The 8,477-nt window shown below is 63.0% G+C and overlaps 1 protein-coding gene across 1 annotated transcript; it reads right to left on the bottom strand.

Moving 5' to 3' along the window:
- Window positions 1-3,343: 3,343 nt before the first annotated feature.
- On the bottom strand, window positions 3,344-6,660 carry LOC121107212 (borealin-like). Its single transcript, XM_046902464.1, has 6 exons — window positions 6,510-6,660; window positions 6,319-6,447; window positions 5,317-5,386; window positions 4,611-4,740; window positions 3,850-4,052; window positions 3,344-3,445 (listed from the first exon to the last, which is right to left on the bottom strand). The coding sequence occupies exons 1-5, from the start codon at window positions 6,589-6,591 to the stop codon at window positions 3,912-3,914; spliced, it is 552 nt and encodes a 183-aa protein (XP_046758420.1). The 5' UTR covers window positions 6,592-6,660; the 3' UTR covers window positions 3,344-3,445; window positions 3,850-3,911.
- Window positions 6,661-8,477: the final 1,817 nt, after the last annotated feature.

Below are 8,477 nucleotides of genomic sequence, written 5' to 3'. Positions count from 1 at the left end.
GATGTCAAATCGGGGATCCCAAACACGTGCGCTGTGCTTCTGAGCGCTGCGTTGGCTTCAATCGCCCCGGTACGCTGAAGGAATAAGCGTGGCTTACAGTGGTAGTTCCGGAGGTCCGCGTACCAGTCTTGGTACTGGCCGAGCTCCAGTCTGAAACGGAAGCCCTTCAGAGCAAACGTTGCATTAGGACTCATGGCATCATAGAATGGCCTGGGTTGAAAAGGCCCCCACCACGATCACATAGTTCCAACCCCCTGCTATGTGCAGGGTCGCCAACCGCCAGCCCAGGCTGCCAGAGCCACATCCAGCCGCATCCCCTGAATGCCTCCAGGGACGGGGCATCCACAACCTCCTTGGGCACCCTGCTCCAGTGCGTCACCACCCTCGGGGTGAAAAACTTCTTCCTCCTAATATCTAACCCAAACCTCCCCTGCCTCAGTTGAAACCCATTCCCCCTTGTCCTATCGCTACCCACCCTCGTAAGCAGCCGTTCCCCGTCCTGTTTATACGCTCCCTTCAGGTACTGGAAGGCCACAGTGAGGTCCCCCGGAGCCTTCTCTCCTGCGAGCTCAACAGGCCCATTCCCTCAAACTTTCTTCATAGGAGAGGTGCTCCAGCCCTCTGCTCATCCTAGTGGTCCTGCTCTGGACCGTTCCACGATCGCTTCTTGTGCTGGGGCCCCAGGCCTGGGGCGCAGTACTGCGGATGGGGCCTCGCAAGAGCCGAGTAGAGGGGACAATCACCTCCCTCTCCCTGCTGGCCACCCCTTTCTTAGTGCAGCCCAGAGCACCGTTGGCCTTCCGGGCTGCAGGCGCGCACTGCTGGCTCACGTCCAGCTTCTCGTCCACCAGGACCCCCGGGTCCTTCTCCGCAGGGCTGCTCTCAAGGAGCTCTTCCCCCACTCTGAAGCGGGCATTCTTTTCTTATGGCGCTGACGCATGGGGGATCGCTCCGCCCAACTGCGCGCAAAAGAGCTTCAGCTGATGCGTGTCTCTTGTGTCGTGCATGTCAAGGTTTTCCCAGACGGCACGCACGTACTCAGTACTTTCCCTGACATCACTAACGTAGGGTTCTGCGTCCTTGCACGTGCTCGGTCTTTCTGTGGTGGCGGTCCTAATCGGTGCCTCCGACCTTCGATGGTCTTCCACGATCGCTCTCCTCCGCATTGGTGAGCACCAGGTCTAGTAATGCTTCGCCTCTGGCCGATCTGTCGATACCCGGAGCAGGATGTTATCATCAACAGGCTGCAGCAGCTCCTGGATTGCTTGCAGCTCACCTTGCTCTTTTCCCTGCATATAGCTGGGTGTTGAAATCCTCCTTCCGGAGGAGAGCTTGGAGCATGACGGCCTTGTAGCTGAAGCCAGGCGGCCTCATCAACGGGCCGGGGTAGCGCTCTTCACCTCTGTCAGTACGGCGGTGGACGCACCGGCGAGGGCCGAGACCTGTGCCCTTCGGGGGAATCCCCGGGGGCGTCTGGTGCATCCACTCGGGCAGATATGGCAAGAAAGCGAAAATCTACCTGATGGCGCTGGAAGGGCGGCACTGCCCGCGGCCGGCCTCCCTTTGCTATTTGCTTCGTTTCTTCTTCGCTTCAGCACGCGGGGCAGACATCAGGAATGCAAATGACTGATAAAGCAAGCATCAGCCGTTTCCAACGTTAGAAATGTTGTTAGAAAGAAAGGCTTCAGGAAGCGGTGGCGCATTCTCCCGTGGGCAGCGGTGAGGACAAAGGAGTGACAAGCAAGTATACATAAAGGTACATTTTATTAACGACTTACTCCTATCGCTGGCATCCAACAGTAAAATGGGCAAAAGCCCAACCCGAGGCACGAGGCAGGGAAATGGAATCAAAGGGAAACCGGCAGATGGTCGCTCTCTCTTCCCCTCCCCTTCCGTTCCAGGAAAGGAAACCAGGCCTTCCAGGCTTTGCTGTTTCACTCCACGATGAGAGGGGTTGTGTAGAGGGAATGCCGGATTCCAAACGTGGATGCAGGCGCCTGGGGCTTGATCAGCGTCACCTGGAAGGGCGAAAAGGAAAGGCAGGTCAGCGAGGGCCCTTCTCTCCTCTGCTGCCCTCGCTCCCTGCTGTCCCGCACCCCTTCCGATCCCAGACAGTCCCTGGTGCCTCTCCGGGCAGGGCTGAACGCCAGCGCAAAGCCGGTGCAGCTCCCTGCTGGAGCAGAGCTGGCTCGGGGAGGTGGGCTTACGGGCACCTCCTGTCTCGGAGAGGGCCGGGTGTGCAGCTGGGAGCTCGCAGCTAACTCTCTCTCCTATGCTGGGGGCATGCTGCTTGGAGCCCTTCTGAGCTGCGTCCCCCAGAAGAGCTTGGGAAGGACCAGCGCGTCCCATTGAAGGGAAAAGGAGCAGAGGGAGGAAAAGCTGCGTGCTGTGCTGTCCCTCCCTCCCTCCCTCTGCTCGCAGGTGGCACGAGGGCAGGGGGCAGGCCTGCTGTCCTGCACTTGGTCCCTGCGGCCAGGAGCTCTTGGGCTGGAGGAAGCCTCAGGGGAAGGGGGAGAGGCGTGAAGGCCGCGCTTGTGAAACAGAGGGGAAGAGCTGAGCAGCTGCCTTACCCGGCCTACGCTGTAGTCTGCCGGCCCGGGCTTCGCTGCTTTGCCCTCTCCAGCTTTTGGTCGGGCTGCCATCGTGTACGCGGGCGCCCTGGTCTTGTAGGCATCCACAGGCACTTTGGGGAGCGCCGCAGGACCCGGAGTCTGCAAGAGAGTCACGACCATACAGGGCTGGGGTCACATTCAAGGCTCTCTCTTTCCCCGGCAGTCTGCGTTAAGCAAAGTTGCAGCAGGCTTGGAAGCCCCTGTGGCACAGGGGGAGCAGCCCAGGTTCGGATGCTAACGCGGAAAAGAGGAGCGGCAGAGCTCACCTTGGCAAGGTCTTCGTCAAACCGACCTCGCTGGCTCCTTCCCCTCACAGAGTAGCAGGGGCTGGCCGATGTGTAGACTGTGTTGGGCCCCATCAGCCTGGGCAGCGTGTAGGTGCCAGGACCTGCAGGAGGAGCAGCAGAGAGCGTGTGCGCGAGGGGCTGGAGGAGACGGAAGCAGCAGAGAGGGGCAGCCTGCCCAGCCTGCTGGTGGGAGCAGGAGGGAGGTCTCGCCCCTCTGCCAGTTCCTCCCTCTACTCTGGCACTGGGCCAGCGCCAGCAGCTCCGAGCCTGAGCAGCCGCAGCCGCTGCGGGCCCAGAGGTGTTGGTCGTGCAAGAAAGCTTGCGGCCCCAGCGCCGCGTCCTGCCGCGCAGGCTGTGCAGTAGGCCCGCTGCTGGTGCTGAGCAGCAGCCCGTCCCTGCGGGATGCTCAGGCTGAAGGGTCTGCCTTTGCCAGGGTCAGCGTACCTGGAGGGTGGTCTGTCCGGAGGGGCTCCCGCCGGAAGGCCATGGACTGCACCGGTGGGCACTTGAAGACGTGCCTGTTGGCTGCCTCGGTGCGGTAGTCACCTGGGGCGGAAGAGAAGAGGAAGAAAGCCGTGAAGCGCCGGTCTTCTTCTTCTGCAACCGCACAGGCACTGTCCCGAGGAAAGGGTCTTCTCAAGAGCTGCAGAATTGCCGCTGGGGGACACAGGCAGCACGCGGGGACGCTCTTCTGTGCCCCGCCGCTATGCCCTGCCTTGCTGTCCCTCCCGTCAGCCCCCTGCCGCTTGTTCTTTTTGGACACGGGGTCCTTGTGCCCTCGGCCCGTGGCCCTGGGCAGCTGTTCCTTCTCCGAGGGCGTTTATCGCTGCTCAGAGCGGTTTGCGTTCTCTCAAAAAGACCTACAGCTCCATCAGGGCGCGAGCTGGCCCCGGGCAAACGCGCCGCCCGCTCGTCTTGTCTGGGTGAAGTGCTGCACAAGTGGTACTCACTTGGTCCGGGAGTGACGGTGGTCTTCGTCGCGGGTCGTCCCCGGAAGCTGGGCGCCCGGAGCCTACGTACTTCCCGTTCCTGGTGATGGCGGGCTCCACAAAGTAGCAGGGACCTGGCCCGCAGCTCCCTGCCGCAGGCGGTTTGGTCCCTCTAAACGTGTAGGCGGGGGCACGGGCTTTGGTGGGGCTGTGGCCCACATAACCTAGGAGGAAAAGCAAGAAGAGAGCACACCCCTGTGCAGCTGCACGTCTCAAGCTCCGTTGGAACAGGCGCAGTTAGGCGCCGGGCCCTGGCCCCGACATTCCCTTCCCGCGTGACTTCTTCCTCCAAGAGCCCTGGAGGCGAGCTGTGCCGGGCCTCGGAGCGCACAAGAGTCAGTCCCTGAGTGCAAACGGCTGCGCGAGTGCCTTGCAAAGTCACCGCAAAAAAGACAGCGGAGTTTTGGCCAGCACGCTGCCTGTACCCGCACCACGCGTGCAGGCACCTCCACAGCGAGAGCCCCCTAAGGGTCAATTGTTCTGCAAGACCCCGTAACGCCTCTCTACAGCTGCAAAGCTGAGTCTGCGCTGGCCAGAAGCGGGCCCCTTTTTCCCCGGGCCAACAAGGAGCAGCGCCAGCGGCACCGGCCTTCCTCGGCCAGGCCTGGCTCGCGGCTGCGCCAGGGAGCCAGGAGGCTCTGACAGAACGGGGAAAGGCTCGGGGAGCTGCTCTGCCCCGCCATGTCCCCGGTGCGCTCACGCCCTGGGGATGGTGGCTGTACCTGTTGTCCCCGGGATGGAGTACTGGGGCCCGGGGCTGGGGAACTGGGCCGAGATGAGGCCGCGTGGGCGATGAGGTCTCCAGGTCCCCACCCAGGCTCCGTCCATGCTGGCAGGCATGTGCCTCCAAACCTAAAGGCAAGAACAGAGGAGTTACTGACGGGCTGCCCCAACAGAGGCCGCAGGTGAGCTTTGCTTCCCGCCCCCCGCGTCTCCTCTGCTCAGCCGCAAGCTGTCCGCCACGTGGCTTGCAGCTCCTGAGCCGGAAGGGCCGGCAGCAGTTTCTCCCGCTCACTGCCAGTCCTGCCAGTCTCGTGCTGCATGCCCCTCGCGCACACCGGAGCTCAGCCCGCACCCTGCAGCTGGGCTCTGCAGCCTGACGTGTGCAGGAGCTCTCCCTCACCTCTCTGAGCCCTTGGAGGACGAGCGCGATGAGGCTGAGCTAGTCTGCTGCTGGGGCTGCTCTCAGGCACAGGGCACGGCGAGCGGCTGCGGGCAGCACAGCTCACAAATGAGGCGCCTGGAGCCAGCGGCCAGCTGTCCTTGGGGAGGGCCCGGCGTCGTCATGGCAATGCATTGTGACAGCACACGGGCTCCGGGTGATGTCATCTGTGCTGTGACATCTCCTGGCTGGCCTGGAGCACGCCCGCCACGCCTTTTCGGCCTCGCACCCCAACCAGTACAAAGCCGTAGCGCACGCTGCGACACCTGCAGATGGACTGAGCTCTCACTTCTAGCCACGTGCCGCCCGGGGCTCCTGAGGCTCGGTCAGCGTCACCTGCAAGGGAGAGATTACGTTACTTCGAACCTACTGGAACATTTCTGAGAATGACACTCTGTTCTTTGAAGCTCTGTGTGTATATATACATATAAAAATAAATATACGAGAGCCCTAAAAGCACAGCTGGGACACCCGTCTGGCTGTTCGTATACAACGCGGCACAGTTTGAGCCTCAGAAGTTACTTCAAAGTCCCGAGGGTGCTAATGCTTTCATTCCCTCCACTGCCTTCTTCCCAGGGAATCTGTCATATGGGCAGAGAGATGTTTTCACGGGTTCCCTCCTCCCACCCTTCTCCTTTTCTCCCCCTCAAAGTTTCTGGAACGTTCAAACCAACAGAATCCCGTTGTTCACATTGTCCGTGAAATTAAGCAGGCCTGGCAAGCCAGGCAAGGAGCAGCGCGAGCACGCAAGCCCTGCGGGGGACACCACAGGATCTCCTCCTGCTAAGTCTTAACGCAGCAGCTGCGTGCGTAACCCGCGCTATCGCAGCAGCGCTCCTCTCCTGCGGATACACAAAGCCTTCGGCTCGTCTCCTACACGAACACACAAGGCAAGAGGGAAAGGTTCCCATTTGTGCTGGATACCTACCGTCACCGCCTCCTCCACGACTTTCTGGCTTCCCCCTTTAGCTACAAAGAAGATATTTCCTTTGGAAGCGTCACTCCGGCACGTCGCCAGGGACAGCTCCCGCAACACACGCAGGTGCGCCGTAACGCCGCCGCAGCAGCGGGCAGCGCACAGCAGGCGTTCCGGCGGCGAGCGAGCCGGCCCCGGGCAGAGGGGGCGGCGCACCCGCCCGCGCCCACCCGCGTCCTGCTCGCGCGAGCCCCGCGCGCCGCGTCCCACCGCTCCTCAGCGACGGCCTCCGAGCGCCGCTTCAGGGGAAGCCCGCCCCGCCGCGCCCGCGCCCGCGCCCCCTCGCCGGTACCGAAGAACTCCAGCCAGTTCATCTCGCGGAGCGCCGCGGGCAGCCGGAGGAGCTCCACGTCGTACAGGTTCTCCATCTCCTTGACCAGGCGCTCCCCGTTCGTCCGCAGCTGCTCGACCCGGCTCCTCACTGCGGGGACGGACACGGCGTCGGACGCGGCCCGGGCCTCGGCGCGCCCGCCCGCGGCCTACCCTCCCGGTCGAAGTCCTTCAGGAAGGCGCTCAGCTTCCTGCCGCGCGCGCCCGCGGCCGCCTTCCTGCGGGCAGGAGCCATGAGGGCCGAGGAACGGCGCGAGCGCACCGAGCCCCGCTCCTGCTCCCGCACGGCGCCACAGCACCGCCCGCGCCGCGTTCAACCGCCGCCCGACGCGCGCCTGCTGTCCAATCAGAGCTCCGCGAGCGGCGGCGCAGCCAATCGGCACCCGGCGCGGTGTGATGACGCACGGCGCGGCGACCGCCCCCGGGCCGCTGTGCTGCGCCTGGCCGAGGAGCGAGCGGTGGAGCCGGGCCTGAGCGAGCTGCTGCGGCGCGGGCCGCGCTGCCCGTCGTTGGCCGACGCGCTGGAGGGCCTGCGGGACGCGGAGCCTTACTACCGGCACCTGCACCGTCCCGGGGCGGGGCGGGGCGGGGCGGGGCTCCCCGGCCAGGGCTGCGGCTGCGGCTGCGTGCAAGGAGGAGTTTTGGGAGGCCACTCAAAGATGTCAAATCGGGGATTCCAAACACTGTGCGCTGTGCTTCTGAGCGCTGCGTTGGCTTCCATCGCCCCGGTACGCTGAAGGAATAAGCGTGGCTTACAGTGGTAGTTCCGGAGGTCCGCGTACCCAGTCTTGGTACTGGCCGAGCTCCAGTCTGAACGGAAGCCCTTCAGAGCAACGTGGCATTAGGACTCATGGCATCATAGAATGGCCTGGGTTGAAAAGGCCCACCACGATCACCTAGTTCCAACCCCCTGCTATGTGCAGGGTCGCCAACCGCCAGCCCAGGCTGCCCAGAGCCACATCCAGCCGCATCCCCTGAATGCCTCCAGGGACGGGGCAATCCACAACCTCCTTGGGCACCCTGCTCCAGTGCGTCACCACCCTCGGGGTGAAAAACTTCTTCCTCCTAATATCTAACCCAAACCTCCCCTGCCTCAGTTGAAAACCATTCCCCCTTGTCCTATCGCTACCCACCCTCGTAAGCAGCCGTTCCCCGTCCTGTTTATACGCTCCCTTCAGGTACTGGAAGGCCACAGTGAGGTCCCCCCGGAGCCTTCTCTCCTGCGAGCTCAACAGGCCCAGTTCCCTCAACCTTTCTTCATAGGAGAGGTGCTCCAGCCCTCTGCTCATCCTAGTGGTCCTGCTCTGGACCCGTTCCACGATCGCTTCTTGTGCTGGGGGCCCCAGGCCTGGGCGCAGTACTGCGGATGGGGCCTCGCAAGAGCCGAGTAGAGGGGGACAATCACCTCCCTCTCCCTGCTGGCCACCCCTTTCTTAGTGCAGCCCAGAGCACCGTTGGCCTTCCGGGCTGCAGGCGCGCACTGCTGGCTCACGTCCAGCTTCTCGTCCACCAGGACCCCCGGGTCCTTCTCCGCAGGGCTGCTCTCAAGGAGCTCTTCCCCCACTCTGAAGCGGGCATTCTTTTCTTATGGCGCTGACGCATGGGGGATCGCTCCGCCCAACTGCGCGCAAAGAGCTTCAGCTGATGCGTGTCTCTTGTGTCGTGCATGTCAAGGTTTTCCCAGACGGCACGCACGTACTCAGTACTTTCCCTGACATCACTAACGTAGGGTTCTGCGTCCTTGCACGTGCTCGGTCTTTCTGTGGTGGCGGTCCTAATCGGTGCCTCCGACCTTCGATGGTCTTCCACGATCGCTCTCCTCCGCATTGGTGAGCACCAGGTCTAGTAATGCTTCGCCTCTGGCCGATCTGTCCGATACCCGGAGCAGGATGTTATCATCAACAGGCTGCAGCAGTCTCCTGGATTGCTTGCAGCTCACCTTGCTCTTTTCCCTGCATATAGCTGGGTGGTTGAAATCCTCCTTCCGGAGGAGAGCTTGGAGCATGACGGCCCTTGTAGCTGAAGCCAGGCGGCCTCATCAGCGGGCCGGGGTAGCGCTCTTCACCTCTGTCAGTACGGCGGTGGACGCACCGGCGAGGGCCGAGACCTGTGCCCCTTCGG

The sequence above is a fragment of the Gallus gallus genome, chromosome 19, assembly GCF_016699485.2.
Source record: "Gallus gallus isolate bGalGal1 chromosome 19, bGalGal1.mat.broiler.GRCg7b, whole genome shotgun sequence".
Taxonomy (NCBI): Eukaryota; Metazoa; Chordata; class Aves; order Galliformes; family Phasianidae; genus Gallus; species Gallus gallus.
This window is presented reverse-complemented; position numbering and strand designations above follow the sequence as displayed.

Bases quoted from the DNA above. Each gene is read 5' to 3' on its own strand.
- LOC121107212 (XM_046902464.1), bottom strand. From the start codon at position 6,591: ATGGCTCCTGCCCGCAGGAAGGCGGCCGCGGGCGCGCGCGGCAGGAAG. The intron at 6,448-6,509 runs GTAGGCCGCGGG...CCGTCCCCGCAG, and splicing joins GAAGGACTTCGACCGGGAGG to TGAGGAGCCGGGTCGAGCAG. The intron at 4,053-4,610 runs GTACAGCCACCA...TTTTCCTCCTAG, and splicing joins CTCCATCCCGGGGACAACAG to GTTATGTGGGCCACAGCCCC.